We start from the raw sequence: 15324 nt of genomic DNA, 5'->3' as shown, positions 1-15324 counted from the left end.
CAGCAGCCACAGTCCCTCTGTGGGGAGCAGGACAGAGCCAGAACAGGGCTTAGAGATGTGCCTCAGCACAGTGGTCTTGGCCACTGATGTCTCATGTCACCCTCTGGGATGCTCAGGGGGTGTCACTTGTCACCTGTGCTGCACTCCATAGGCACAGTTAGCACAGATGCTCCAGAAGAGCCCAATCTTCCCTGCAGGACTCAATCCCATTGTTACAGTGAGGATCCACGACTGAGACTTCATCCGAACATATCAGGATGGGGGAGATAAAGCTCAGAACAAACAAATCTCTATCACTTGGAGGCAGACCTTGCACACACTCAGTTGTGTGCTATCCCTCCAGAGAGGGCTGTAAGGCTACTTTATAACATCCTAGCATGGTTTGGGCTGGAAAGGACCTTAAAGTGCATCTTATCCCACCCCTGCCATGGCAGGGACACCTCCCACTGTCCCAGGCTGCTCCCAGCCCTGCCCAGCCTGGCCTTGGGCACTGCCAGGGATGCAGGGGCAGCCACAGCTGCTCTGGGCACCCTGTGCCAGGGCCTGCCCACCCTCACAGGGAACAATTCCCAATATCCCATCCAGCCCTGCCCTCTGGCAGTGGGAAGAAACTCATCATCCAGAGAGGCTGTGCTGAGGCCAGAGACCAAGGGCAAGGAAAAAGACAGGAGAGTATTTGACTGCATGAGATTATATAAAAAAAGGTTCTGTCAGAGTTCCTCATCCAGTAGGAGTTTTATATGATTAATGTTCACAAAAAACAAGCACATGCTGATAAAAATGCACCTTCATCCACTGGCTGAGCTGCTGTCAGAAGGGTCAGAGCATCCCAGCCTAATCCTGCTCCTGCCATTCTCTGTCAGGAACAGCAGAAAGCTCAGGGGTGTGGGGGGAGGGAGACCTTGGTGAGCTAAAACAGCTCCCTGAAGGATCAGAGAGGAAGGTGTGGGGTGTACCATGAGGAGAGCTTGGTGTCCTGTGGAAAGGCCCCTCAGCTCTGCAGTGACACATTCTCTGCCTGAGGGGCTGCAGCTGTCAGCAGCCACTGGGACATCAAACCATGGGGGACAGTGACTGCCCCAACAACCTGGCTGGGTGGGCAGCCAAAGGAACCCCCTGGGGAACGTCCAAGGTGATGTGAGCAGGGAGAGGCCTGGGAAAACCAACAGGAGGGTGAACAAATACCCCTGGAACAAGGCTCTGGTTTAATCACACACCCAGAGACAGGGCTTGCTTCCCTGGAGAGCTGGTGGCATATTCAGAGCTTGTTTGCTCTATCAGCACAGAGCTTTTGGTGAAGATTCCCCTGACAGCCCTCCCTGCCCCAGCCCTCCAAGCTTTAACAGGCCACAGAGGGCTTTGGGGGCTCACCTGGAGCAGGGAGGGGTTGCTTCTACTGCAGCTGCTGCTGCTGCTGACTGTTCTACTGCTGGAATTATCACTTCCACACCTGCCAGAGTCCTGGGTTGTTCTTGGGAGGGCAGGAAGGAAACTCTGCAGCTCCAGCTGCACAGAGAGCTGGGAGCAAGGCCTGAGGCTGCTGTGTGCCCAGAGCCCAGAGTCTGCAGCCCTCCCCTTGATGCCCTGTGCAGGCTGCCCCAGAACAGAGACTGGACAGAGTTACAGAATAAAGCAGTGATTTGTTAGGAGGCCTCAATGGATGCACCTTGGGCAGCACAAGAGCCCAGCCAGGCTCAAGATGAACCAAAATGGTCACAAAATGCACGACTGGGCACGAGATCTCTCACTTTGATCAGTTCTGCTCCGTTTGCATATTGGAGTTAATTGTCCAATTCCAGCTTTAGCCCATGCAGTCCCATCCTCCTTGTTTTTCTCTCTTCAGTCCACGTTGTTTGTGCTCTTGGGCCTGAGATTTGGATCATTTGTCCTTGGTCCCCAGCTAGAGAAGGAATTGTTTAGTCTCCCTGCTCTGTGCAGAGAGCTCACCATCCCCTAATGTGAAGCTCAGACCCACACACTAAAGCAGCGCAGAATCTGAAAACTATAAAAGCTAAAACCTGAAGCATCACCCTGGCATTAAGCTCTGGGCTTCTTCTAAAGCCTCTTTCTGCCAAGGGCTAATATTTTTTTCCCCACTCAATCTTCTTTTCCTTTCATGGACATCTCCAGAGCACGGGGGTGAAAAGTTTTTCCTGAGGTCATCTTCCCTCCTTCCCTGGTGCTGAGTCACCACTGCATTCACCACCAGGACACATTTTCATCTGCAGAGACTCAAAAGCATCTTGAGACACACAAATAACCTGGGTGCCACTGACAGCTTCAAGGACAGGCTGGCAGGCACAGACAAACAACCCTGTAACTTTCACTGAGGTTTCCCAAGGCTCTGAGCTTGGGATGTGAGGGAATTATTCACTTGTCTGGGTGTTTTGTTGTTGCCCTTGTCAGAGAGGTGCTGGCCAAATTCCTACTACACACAGCACTGTGTTACCCCATGGCTGCAGCAGGCAGAGAAGGGGGAGGTGAGATGTGTAACACATGGAGCAAGGCTCAGGAGAGCCAGGACAGCCCAAGGTTCTCACCCTCCTGGTGGTGTCACCTGGCGCAGTGCTGGTGTCACTGTCCCTGGGAATGGCCAAAAAGCCCTGGATGTGCTACTGGCTGATATGGCTGAGCAGGCTGTGGTGTTTGGTCAAAGGCTGGACTTGATCTTGGAGATCTTTTCCAACCTTAAAAAGCACACATGGTTAGACACTTCCCAGGGAGAGATGAGCCGGGGTTGGCCCAGCAGGGCAGGGAGCTGGGATGGCAGGGATGGGAGCAGGGATGGCAAGGCAGGGAGCTGGGATGTCAGGGGAGGGATGGGATGGCAGGGGAGGGAGCAGGGATGGCAGGGGAGGGAGCAGGGATGGCAGGAAGGGAGCAGGGATGGGAGGGGATGGAGGGCAGGGAGCAGGAATGGCAGGGGAAGGAGCAGGGATGGCAGGAAGGGAGCAGGGATGGCAGGGCAGGGATGGGAGGGGATGGAGGGCAGGGAGCAGGGGTGGCAGGGGAAGGAGCAGGTATGGCAGGGGAAGGAGCAGGTATGGCAGGGATGGCAGGGGAGGGAGCTGGGATGGCAAAGGAAGGAGCAGGGATGGCAGGGAGGGAGCAGGGATGGCAGGGGATGGAGGGCAGGGAGCAGGGATGGCAGGGGAGGGCTGGGATAGCAGGGGAGGGAGCTGGGGAGGGAGCAGGGATGGCAGAGGGAGCAGGGATAGAGGGCAGGGAGCTGGGATGGCAGAGGGAGCAGGGATGGCAGAGGAGGGATAGGATGGGAGGGAGCAGGAATGGCAGGGGACAGAGCAGAGGAGGGAGCAGGGATGGCAGGGGATGGAACTGGGATGGCAGAGGGAGCAGGGATGGCAGGGGAGGGAGCAGGGATGGCAGGGGAGGGGATGGAGCCCGGCTGCCCAGAGCTGTTTACTCAGCTGCTGCAAGCTGCTCATGGTTCTTAGCTCCCTGTAAGCCATGGGTCCTAACCCCTCTTGGTTCCTGCACGTTCAGGCAGGGCAGGAATTTAGCTCAAGGGATATCAAGGCAGGATTTAGATGGTGTTGGATCTACTTTGTGGCTGCTGTGGCATCCCAGGGAGCACTGCTGGGCGACACAGGCTCTGCAGGGCACTGAGGGAGATCCAAGAGCCCCTCTCACAGCTGAGCAGCTGGGGGTGGGTTAGAGAGGGGAGGCTGTGTTCAGGCCCCTCTGAACAAGGGGTTCAAAGAGTGCCTCAGAGCTGGCAGCTCCTCCTCAATCCCACTGCAAGGTGAAGGTGTAAGCAATGGATGCAACCTGACCCAAGGCAGCCACCCCCTCCCTGGCACAGCATTCCTTCACAGAGCTCACACACGTGGGACTGGGCCATCAGCTCAACCCCAGCGACAGAAAACTTCAAGGACCCCAGGTTTTACCCCCAGTACCTCCTTGTGAGGCAGAGGAAGCTTCCTGGGAGCTGGGGCTCTGCACTGCCAGGCTCAGGGGGTGCTGCCTGCCTTGCCCTGGGCACAGGGCTCATGCAGGGCCTCACACACTCACACCCAGGGCTGCTGTCTGTAAAGAGGGCAAGGTCAGGCTTAGTCCCACATCTGCCACATCTGATCTGACCTGGAGCAGGAGATCAAGGTGTGGCAGCAGCTCCCCTGTGAGTGAGACCCCAAACCATGGTGAGACCCACTGGCTGCCTCTGCTGGCAGAACTCCACAGGCCACAGTGGGTTTTTATAAAAAAATATTTGTCCTCATAGGCTTAGGTGAGGAGCTGAGGAGGTGGTGAGACAGGAGTTGTCCCTGAGAAATCATCCCTGATGCCCCCTGGGCTGGAGCCCCTCTGGAGCCAGGCTGGCAGAGCTGGGGGTGCTCCCCTGGAGAGGAGAAGCTCCAGGGACACCTCAGAGCCCCTGCCAGGGCCTGAAGGGGCTCCAGGAGAGCTGCAGAGGGACTGGGGACAAGGGATGGAGGGACAGGACACAGGGAATGGCTCCCACTGCCAGAGGGCAGAGATGGATGGGATATTGGGAATGAGGAATTGTTCCCTGTGAGGGTGGGCAGGCCCTGGCACAGGGTGCCCAGAGCAGCTGTGGCTGCCCCTGCATCCCTGGCAGTGCCCAAGGCCAGGCTGGGCAGGGCTGGGAGCAGCCTGGGACAGTGGGAGGTGTCCCTGCCATGGCAGGGGTGGGATGGGTTGGGCTTTCTTCTCTGGCCTTGCAGGGCACTGGGTGGACTGGGAACTTCTCAGGGGAGAAGCACAGGCTGCCCAGACAGGTATAAATAAAATCTGCAGTACTGCACAGAAGTGAGAACTAACACAAAGCTCTGCTCCAAAGTGCAAGTGTTTCCCTGGGCTGGGTACCCTGAGTGTTTCTTTCCTTGAAATCTTTCATGGACTCCATGAGAATGGAAAAGCCAAATGCAAGGAAAGGCAAGGTTTGAGCTGTTCCCTCTGAGGAAGGAGCACCCCTCCTGAGGTTAGAGATGTATCCCTGTAGACCTTCTGCTGTACTCAGACAGCTATTCCCATTTCTGTATCAGAGCTTTGTTTCAGGGTGGAGCAATGGCATTTTGGAATGGATCCTCTTGCCTGTTCCATGTTCCCTTGCTGCGGAGCACTTTGTGTAGCTCTGGCTCTGACATCTGTATCCCCTGTGTCCAGCAAAAGGTGCTTCAGGAAATCTTCTGGCTCTACCAACCCCTCTTTATCCTAAAAGGTGAATTATTTCCAGCAGGATCAGTGGTCCAGGATGAATGCAGAGAGGTCTGCAGCTGTGCAGAGCCCACACTGTGAGTGGCACCAACACTCCAGGCTGTGCCAGTGCTATGTGAAAGCCCATGGCTGAACTGAAAGGTGAAAATCCTCCCCAAAAACACCAAAAACGTGCAAAAAGAGCCTGAGAAGGGAGGTGGGCAGAGCCTGAGAAGGAACTCCTCCAACTGCAGGAGTTGCTAAGTGTGATGAAAAGAGACAAAAAGCCTTTGTCTGCACTGCACAGCGTTGGATGGCCACCTTATCTGCTCCTACATGCTCTGGAGTCTCTTACATAAGCACAGGATCTGCAATGTTCCATCCAGCAGGAGCAAAAATAGAGTTGTGCCTCCGCCTGCCATTGCTGCAGTGGGGGCGAGCAGAGGGGAGCAGCCCCTCCCAGCTCCTGCCACACTGGGATCCTCCACTGAAATCAAAGGTCTTTGGTGCCACAGGGCACCTGGCCCTTCAGGTTTCCACTCAGGGCTTCAAAAAGTGATCACTGGGCTTTCCAAATGAGGCAACAAATTTTTTCAGATCTCCCCTTCCCCAGATTCCCCCTGTTGAGCCCTTGCAGATGTGCAGCTGCTGCCTGTGGCACCATTCCATGCACACATCTGGGCTGGGAATGCTGAGCACCCAAGTGAGAGCTCTGTAGGAAGGATTCGTAGTCTCATTCTTGCTTACTGCAGCTTCCAGTGCTCACCCTAGATACACACCTGCCTAAAACACTGGCTCAGGAAGAATCTGCCTGGGAATCAGGCCCAGCTCCACCTCCCAAGCTACTCCCCACATTTCTGGGGCTCCTAGAGAAGAAATCAAAGCTTTCTCCCCACAGCACAGCATTGCCAGAGAAGATGAGAAGGACTCACCCAAGTGGAGAGTGTTCGATATGTTTCTCCTCCAAGTTCTGCTGCAGGGAGCTGCCTGAGGCTCAAAGGAACATTTACAGTCCAAGGAAATGAAAACCTGCACCAGGATCTTTGAGGAGACCTGTGGAGAGTGACAGAACAACCCTGGTATGAGAAAATGAGGTGTTTCATCAGCATTGACAAACAGCAGAAATAAAATGAGTGTGAAATGAGGGCTGCTGCCTGTGTTAGTCTGGCTGCCTGCAGCACACATGGTGCTGGCTGGGCTGGGCACTGAGCTGCTGATTTCATCACTGACACCTCTGCAGGCACCTTGAGAAGTGTCCTAGAATAAATCTTATGGAATTGACAGCAACATTATTATTTTTGAACCAGCCTTCTGTGAAGGAAGACTGAGATCAGCCATGGGGCTGGAGTTGGGAAGCTTTGACACCTGCCACACTCCTTCAGCCCCACTGCCACTCCTGTGTGGAAGAGGTTTCACAGTGACTCCTGTGAGCCAGAGAGAAGTTTGATAAGAGGATCCATGTTTGCTCTGGAAGAATTTTCTACCAAGGTCGTTGACATAGAAACCAAGAAAGAAAGAAGGATAAATAAGAGAAACCTGCAACTGTCTATTCCAATGAGCACTTTGTCTTTCCTGACCAATGAGTAAAGTGCAAACTTAGGAGTTGTGTAAGAATGTATAAAAAGCATGCATGCTAAAATAAAAACAAGTTTGAAGCCTTCTGAAAATGGAGTGTGGCGTTGTATTGTCTCTGTCTCAACTGTGACATTCCTGCACACCAGGCTGGACACACACAGATGTCACCGGCAGCACACGGACAATGTGCTCTTAATTAGTGGCTCTGTGAGCAGCTCAATGAGAGCTGACACCTCATTGCAGGCACCGTCCTCAGAGCACGCTGCGACCTTTCCAGACCGTGTGAGGGCTGTTCCCTGCACAGACACCTGCTCCCGACGGGGTTTGTTCGAGATGTTCCAAGAAAACAGCCCGGCTGTCCCTAAGAACGGGAGGGGAGGGCTGACAACGCTGCCTGTGCCCCTGAAAACCCCAGCGATGATTTTGGGATGCCCGGACGGGACAGACCGGGAGCGGCTCCGCGCTGCCCGCGCTCCCTCTGCCGGCACCGGGAACAGCCCGGGAACAGCCCCGGGAACAGACTGGAAACAGCCCGGGAACAGACTGGGAACAGCCCCGGGATACAGATCTGAGAATAGAATAGCCTCGGGGTACAGACCTGGGAACAGCCCCGGGAACAGCCCGGGAACAGACTGGGAACAGACTGGGAACAGCCCCGGGAACAGACTGGGAACAGCCCCGGGAACAGACCCGGGAACGGACCCGGGAACGGACTGGGAACAGCCCGGGAACAGACTGGGAACAGACTGGGAACAGACTGGGAACAGCCCCGGGAACAGACCCGGGAACGGACCCGGGAACGGACCCGGGAACAGACTGGGAACAGCCCGGGAACAGCCCGGGAACAGACTGGGAACAGCCCCGGGAACAGACTGGGAACAGCCCCGGGATACCGATCTGAGAATAGAATAGCCTCGGGGTACAGACCTGGGAACAGACCAGGGAACAGACTGGGAACAGCCCGGGAACAGCCTGGGAACAGCCCGGGAACAGCCCGGGAACAGACTGGGAACAGCCCGGGAACGGACTGGGAACAGACTGGGAACAGCCCCGGGAACAGATCTGGGAACAGACCCGGGAACAGCCCCGGGAACAGGCTGGGAACAGACTGGGAACAGCCCCGGGAACAGCCCTGGGAACGGACTGCGAACAGACTGGGAACAGACCTGGGAACAGCCCGGGGAACAGACTGGGAACAGACTGGGAACAGACTGGGAACAGCCCGGGGAACAGACTGGGAACAGACCTGGGAACAGACTGAGAACAGCCTCGGGAACAGCCTCTGAATACAGCTCTGGGAACAGCTTTTGGGAACAGCCTTTGGGAATAGAACAGCCTCTGGGAACAGCCTTTGGGAATAGAACAGCCTCTGAATTCAGCTCTGGGAACAGCCCCGGGAACAGCCTCTGGAAACAGCCCTGGGAATAGCTCTGGCACCGCCCTCGCCTCCTGAGCAGTGCCCACGGCTCCACAAGGGACAGAGTTTATCCTACAAAGGCTTTTCCACGGGCAGAATAACAACCGTACTGGAGCAAAGGGGTCAGCTTTCCTCAGGCAAAGCCACGCACTGGACCACCGGGATGCAACCACTAATTATTGATTGGTACAAACGTGGGAATGATTTACTCAAAACAGTCTTGGATAAAGCAGCTGGGTCCCTGCTGTTTGGAGACGGATCCCTGCTAGTCCCAGCCGAGAACAGAGGAGAGGGAGCAGAACACTGTCTCTGAACACGAGACGCGGGATGGAAGCAGAGCCAGCACCCCATGAGGCACCTGAGCAGCTCTGGGAGCAAAGCCAGCCCTCCACAGGGCACCTGGTGCAGGTATTTCATGGGCTGGTGTTTCCAGAGGCTGATTTTGGAGGGAGCTGAACCAAGAGGTGAGTTCCTGAGCACAGGAAATGGAGCCCTGGAGTGCAGTGCTGACGAGCCCTGAGACTGAGAGGGCACTGACAGCCGGGTCTGACAAATGGAACATGGAATCAGTGCATGGCCCTGGGGAACACAGAACTCCTCTTCCTGAGCTCCCTGCCCGGGCCAGAGGGGCTGCTCAGTACCGCAGCAGCCGCCCCACACCGGCCTGATCTATAGTGTGCAGTAACAACCGCAACGACAGAGACGGCGGAGGGAAAAGTCTTATAAACACCCGGGGCGCTGTCGCAGCGGCACAGGGGAGCTCAGAGCCGGCACCAAGGAGGCCGCGGCCGGGACATCTCGCCCCGGTGGAGCCCGGTGTGTCCCACCGGGCCTGCACCGGGCCCCGCCCGTTGCCATGGGAACGGGCCGTTCCCGGTGTCCCCGTGTCTCGGCCCCGCCGCTCCGCGCCCCCGGCACGATGGTTCCGCGGGGGGCGGTGACAGCGCGGGGGGAGCGCGGCCCCTTTAAGAGCGGCGCCGCCATGATCTGCCTGGTGCTGGGGCTCTTCGCCGGCCTCTTCCACAATGGTACGGAACGGAACGGGACCCGCGGCCGGGGTCTGAGGAGCAGGGACCCCCACTCCCCTTGTGCCTGAGGGCCAGGGACCTCCCTTCCCCGGGAGAGACCCCGCGGTTGAAGGCCCAGGCCAGGCCCCGCTGTCCCTGTGCCCTCTGCGGCCAGCACCGCCCTGCCCTGCCCTGCCCTGCCCTCCCCTGCGGGAACCTGGGAACCCTCTGTGCCCTGTACCCCCTTTGTCCCCTCAGCTGAGGTCCTGCCACCCCCTGTGCCCGCTTGGCTGAGGGCCCGCAGGCGCCCCCTTCCCCCCTCAGAGCTCTGCCCTGTCCCTGCAGCCCTCGGCGGGGTCCATGAACGAACCTTCGTGGCCATCAAACCGGACGGGGTGCAGCGGCGCCTGGTGGGGGAGATCATCCGGCGCTTCGAGAAGAAAGGGCTGCAGCTGGTGGGGATGAAGCTGCTGCAGGTGAGGGCCGGGCCCAGCCAGCCTGGGGGTCCCTGGAGTGGAGGAGCCCCTGCCAGCCTGGGGGTCCCTGGATTGGAGGAGCCCCTCGGCCCCCCAAGCCGTGGCTGTGCTGGTGACTGCTGGGGTTCTGCCTGTAGAGCCTGCTGGTGTCACTCGCAGCTCAGAGGAGAGCTGGCACTGGGAGGGTGATTCCAGCTGTGGGGAACATGTCTGCCCTTGGTTGTGCCCATACTCCAGGCTGGCACTGTAATCCAGCAGCTGGAAACGCCTGTCTGTGTCAGGCTGCTGCTGTTTCACTCCTGGAATTGGGCATCTGTGCAAGAGCTTCATTCTGTGAATTTCCTGCATCCCTGAGGTGCAGCCCTTGCCCAGGTGCCCCTGAGGGAGCAGATTGAGCTGTGTGCTCTGTGCAGGCCTCGGAGGAGCTGCTGAAGGAACACTACAGCACCCTGCGGGACCGGCCCTTCTACGGCCGCCTGGTGAAGTACATGAGCTCCGGGCCCATCGTAGCCATGGTGAGTGCTGCCAAGGGACAGGGACACAGTGCCAGGTGTGTGCCTGCTGGCACAGTGGAAGTAAGGTGATATTGTTTTGCAGAGATAACCAAAAACTCCACAACTTTGTGGAAGTTGTAAAGCCGGTATGTTTATTACAGCACTGGATGCATGTGGAGATTTCTCTCTTTAAAAGGCACGTGTACTTCTGGGAACTTCAGGTCCCTTTTTATCCCCCTCTCAAATACATATACATACAATTTCACAATTGGTTCACACATATTCATTTTTACGAATTTCGAGTGACATTTGCTTCTAGTTGTTTATCAGAAAGAATTCTTAAGTCAGGTTGACCTGTTCTCATAGCAATTTCTCTTTATCACTCTCTGTCTCCCCCCCTTATCTCTGTCCTTCACTGAAGCAGTTTCTCTGAGCCTAGTCTTTGCAGTCAGGCTAAATAGCTATGTTTTCTAACCACAGACTCAAAGATGTACATTTCACCTAAATCAAAATGGATTTCTACTCTGGAGAATTTTTACTCTGTCTCAATATCCCCACTCAGAGGGTCTCTTGAAGCTGTTCTGAACTGCAGGGATGTTTTCTGTTAAATCATAGAATTGTTTAGGTTTGAAGGGATCCTTAAGGTCTCATTCCACCCCCTGCCATGGCAGGGGCACCTTCCACTAGACCAAGGTTGCTCCAAGCCCTATCCAGCCTGGCCTTGAGCACTTCCAGGAATGGGGAGAAATCCACTGACAATTTGGATTATTTTCCAAAATCAACTTTGGAAGAATAATTTGGAGACACCCTTTGCTGTCTGTCACCAGGGTGGGGAGTTCAGAGGGCAGCTGTGACCTGCTGGGGCAGCTGTGGAAGCTGATCCTGCTTTTGCTCTCCTGTAGGTCTGGCAGGGCCTGGATGTGGTGAAAACCGTTCGCTCCATGATCGGGGAGACCAACCCAGCTGAGTCCAGGCCTGGCACCATCCGAGGAGACTTCTGTGTTGAAGTTGGCAAGTGAGAGCTGTGACTTTTTCTTCCCTCAGTGTTTCAGGGCATCCTGTCCAGGCATTCCTATGCTAAGCCTGCCAGGAATGAGTCTGCATTCCCAGAGCAGAAGTTTTCCCTTTTGTGCTCAGACCAGAGCTGAGCTCTGCTTGCCAGGGTTGGCTTTAATAGGAGGAAGAGCCTGGGTTGTGTCTTTCCTTCCTCCTGAGTGCTCTGTTGAAAGCAGGTGGGCTTTGCCTGTTTTCCTCTGCTAATCAGGACTGTCAGGCTGTGAAGAGGAAGGGAGGCTCCCACTCAGTCCTTTCATGGGAACAGGTGAATATCCATGGCTCGTGACCTTGGGTGGCCCCAGCCTGGCTCTTACTGAACCATCCTGCCTTAGATCTGTTTCCTGGTGTCTGACACCAACCCTGCTTTGATGGAAGGGGGAAAATCTGGAATCCCTGACATAAAAAATGCACATCCCAGAGCTACAGCCACTTGCAGCTTCTCCTGTAGCAAAAAAAAAGGTTCCTCAGCACAGGAGGGGGGAGTGCTGGGAGCTGGCACTGCTGGAAGGATGAATGGTGTGGGATAGGAAGGGATATTGTGGTGTAGGAGCATCAGGGGGCAGGATGGTTGGGACAGAGACAGAGATCTCTGCAGCCAAGTCAGGAACTTGGGGTTTATTGCAAAGGGCCTGGGGGCAGGGCCCTGCTGGGAGCTGCCAAACACAGCTCAGAGCAGCCTGAGAGAAGAGAGGGGCAGAGAGGATGAGAGGATAAGAGAGCAAGAGGGTAAGAGAGCGAGGTTCCCATTGCAATACAATAAATCTTCTTCTGTGTTGAATATTCTCATTCTCACTAACCAGTCTAGTACAAGATACAAATCCTATAGCATTTACATACAGCCTGTAAGAATCACTACATTACTGTGTTACATTTTAAACCCTAAAAACTCCTCTTTAAACCCCTTCTGCCAAGCCAGTAAGGTCTGCTGCGACCCTTAGACCTGCCTGCAAACAGAGGGTGTTGTTCCATCAAAAAGAGATCACCTTCAGCCAGCCACACCATTGTTTTCCTGTTGTTCAGTAAGAGATCTCAAAGCTTGCTTTCATTTCAATCTCACTTATAGTTTCCATATTCTCAAAATATTTTGCCAGGCAATCATATTTATAAAGCTTTCCTGTCTCATCTTCCCCAGCATTGTGGGACAGGACTGGCTCCATCACTTTAATCAAGTTGGTCAAGGGGGAATTTTGCAGGCTGCAGCATCCCTCTCCCACCTTTCCCAGCTTGGTGAGAGCTTTCTCCTCACCCACAGGAACGTGATCCATGGCAGTGACTCAGTGGAGAGTGCCCAGCAGGAGATCTCGCTGTGGTTCCGGCCCGAGGAGCTGCCGTGCTGGGAGGACACGGCTGCACGCTGGATCTACGAGTGAGCAGCAGGCCCAGGGCAGCTCATCCTCCTGCTGGGACACAGCACATCTCCATCCATCTCCTGGCAGCTGCTGGGCTGGCTGCAGGTCCTCTGTGGGATTCCTCTTCTGCCTGTGGATGCTGGGAGCTGGGCTGTGTGTGGAACTCTGCTTCAGCTCCTGCCAAGGGCAGCTCTTTGTTTTTTTTCCTCTCTCTGCTCTAGTAAGTAGTTGGTATTGTTGCTCTGTTTGCTGCAGCATCTTAAATCCCAAGTAGCTCAAGCTGATTAATTGTAGCAAAACTTGGGCTCTTGGCCCATTTTCTGGGTGTTCTCATCCCTGCCTGGAGCAGGAGAATGTGTTTTCCTTGCTGCTGGGAGAGGTGCTGGTCACAAGGTGATGGGCTTGACAATTTACCTGCTTTTCTAGAAGGCTTTTCACCAAAGGCTCTTAAAAAATCAGGCTGCTGTAGGATAAGGGAGCAAATTCTCAGTTTGGAGTTCATTCCAAGACAAGGAATGAAGGATGGGACAGTTCTCTCTCCCTTGGTGGGAGCCCTGGGTGCTGGGCTGGCAGAAGCTCACCCAGTTCCTGATGTGATGAGCGAGTCCATGGAAGGAAGATTCTCCAAATGCTGCTAAACACACAATTCCTCAGGCTCTGCTTCCTGGGCTGTGGCTGTGGGGTGGGAAGCAGCTCCTTCAGGTCTGCTCTGGTTCTCTGGGGCCAGAGAGACCCAGAAACAGCCAGACCATGCATGGCCCTGACCCAGCCTGACACCAGACTGTCCCTCCCTGGTCACTGATGTGAGGCAGCAGCCACAGGAAGAGAGGGGGAGAGGGGGGCAGGGAAGGGTTTGTGGATGTGGGGCTCAGGAAGGACTGTTTAGGGGAGTATTTAGTTCCTCTTGTGAGACTGTGGAGTCCTGACACTGAGCTCTGGCAAGTGCCAGGATCTTCCTTGTCCCCCTGAGAGCTTGCAGTGGAGCTTTCCTGCTGGGAGGGTGTCTGGAAACCAGTTTGTAATGGGCTGGACACCATCTGTGGGCTGTTCCTGGGCCACCCAGCTCCTCAGAGCTGTGCCTGAGCTCCCTGTGCAGCCTCACCAGAGCAGAAGGACAGGGACAGTGACATTGAGTCCTGCCATGGAACAGGGACATGGTTAAACCAAGGGAACAAGATCCCAGGGCTCTCCTGTGTGCAGGATGAGCTTGACCTGTGCCCTGGAAGTCTGTCCCTCTGGCTGCTCAGCTTTGTAGGTGCTGGGGAATGAGGGCAGCTCTGGGGGAGCAGAGTGAGGTCACCCCCAGCCCTGCTCTGTGCTGGGCCCAGGTGTGGGGCTGAGCAGGGCAGGGGTGGGAGGTGTCCCCCAGTGAGTGGGGCTGCCCAGCTGCCTCAGCCAAGGCTCCTCCTGCCTTGGGGCCTCCTCCAAGCACTGTGTCCAGCTCTAAATACCTGACAGATCCCATTTGCTCCTGGAACTTGTCCACTTGGCTGAACCTGGAGTCTGGCTGCAGCAGGGCTGCAGGAGAAGGTGCTGGTGAAGACTGAGGTGGGAGGAAGGCCATGTTTGTTGTTTAACAGATGCATTTAGAAGAGCTGCTGGCACCAAGAGCTGCCAGCTCTGACACAGGAAAACTCTGCCCAAATAGCTGAACTTCATCTCCTGCCAGTGCCTCCTCCTGAAGGATCCCTCTTTTCCCTGTCTGCACAGACAAGACTGAAGATGCCTCCTGGTTCAAAGTGCACTGAACTCCAGTCAGATACAGACCTGACTCACTGAGACACAATCCCAGCCCATCCTCTCCTCTCTGTGTGTGTAGGTTTGGTGTCTGCCATGACCTTGTCCTGCTCTGGGGCACGATGGGGCAGCAGCTGCAGGGAAAGGGCCCCCACAGACCCTGCCAGGAGCTGAGCTGTGCCTGCTGTTCCTCGAGCCCCTGGGGACTTTTAATTGCTTTGCATGTTGGTTTCTGCTGCTTCTCCTCTGTCCAAAACTGTGTTAAAGTGTAATAATAAATGTTGAAGCTGTCTGTTGTTCCTCTTGGGGCCCTTGAAGGCAGGAGGCTGCAGGTGCTTGTCAAAAATAGCCTGGGCAGCAGCGTGGAGGGGAGGTTTGGGTGTCAGAGCTGGAGGAGGTGAAGGCAGCAGAGATGCCCCTGTCTCTGCCCTGTGCAGGGTTTTGTGCTCCCCACTGAAGCAGAAGCCTGGCTGGGTGGTGTTCAGTGGAGCCAGGCTGATGCTGTGGCACCACATGCTCATGGCAGCAGAAACAGCAGGGGCTGTGCTCCTGCAGGAATCACAAAACCCAGAATAGCTGGGGCTGGAAAAGACCTCTGGAGATCACTCAGTTCCCTGTGAGAGCAGGCTCACATGGAGCAGCCATCACAGGAATGAGTCCAGGTGGGTTTGGAATGTCTCCAGAGCAGGAAACTCCAAACTCTCCCTGGGCATCTGCTCCTGTGCTTTGCCACCCTCAGTGTAAAGAAATTCTTCCTCATCTTGAGGGGGGACTTCTTGTGTTTTACTTTCTGGCTGTTGCTCCTTCTCCTTTTGCTGGGCACCACTGGAAGAGCCCTGCCCATCCTCTTGGGGGATGCCAGCCCATGTCAGACCCTGCTTTCTGCTCCTGGGGCCTTTCCCTGGATTACCATCTAAAGAGTTGGGTCTGAGGTGCTGCTGTCAGCCAAAAAAACACAGAGCATTTGAAAATGAAAGATGGTTACAAATTTTATGGGACAGGAAATGGCTTTTGACCTGTTCTCTCCATAGTTTTGAT

The 15324-nt window shown here is 55.4% G+C and overlaps 1 protein-coding gene across 1 annotated transcript; it reads left to right on the top strand.

Annotated features, from left to right (window-relative positions):
- The first annotated feature begins 8967 nt into the window (after positions 1 to 8967).
- Positions 8968 to 14576, top strand: NME3 (NME/NM23 nucleoside diphosphate kinase 3). The gene is made up of 5 exons (XM_058816136.1): positions 8968 to 9195; positions 9520 to 9650; positions 10064 to 10165; positions 11047 to 11159; positions 12453 to 14576. The coding sequence occupies exons 1-5, from the start codon at positions 9024 to 9026 to the stop codon at positions 12568 to 12570; spliced, it is 636 nt and encodes a 211-aa protein (XP_058672119.1). The 5' UTR covers positions 8968 to 9023; the 3' UTR covers positions 12571 to 14576.
- Positions 14577 to 15324: the final 748 nt, after the last annotated feature.

Source organism: Ammospiza caudacuta, chromosome 17 (assembly GCF_027887145.1).
Source record: "Ammospiza caudacuta isolate bAmmCau1 chromosome 17, bAmmCau1.pri, whole genome shotgun sequence".
Classification (NCBI taxonomy): domain Eukaryota; kingdom Metazoa; phylum Chordata; class Aves; order Passeriformes; family Passerellidae; genus Ammospiza; species Ammospiza caudacuta.
Note: the sequence above shows the minus strand (reverse complement) of the source record. Positions and strands in the feature narration are given on the sequence as shown.

Excerpts from the sequence above, each read along its gene's own strand:
- NME3 (XM_058816136.1), top strand. The coding sequence starts at position 9,024 with ATGGGAACGGGCCGTTCCCGGTGTCCCCGTGTCTCGGCCCCGCCGCTC. Across the intron at positions 9,196-9,519 it reads CGCCGGCCTCTTCCACAATG|CCCTCGGCGGGGTCCATGAA; the intron begins GTACGGAACGGA and ends CTGTCCCTGCAG. Across the intron at positions 11,160-12,452 it reads TTCTGTGTTGAAGTTGGCAA|GAACGTGATCCATGGCAGTG; the intron begins GTGAGAGCTGTG and ends CCTCACCCACAG.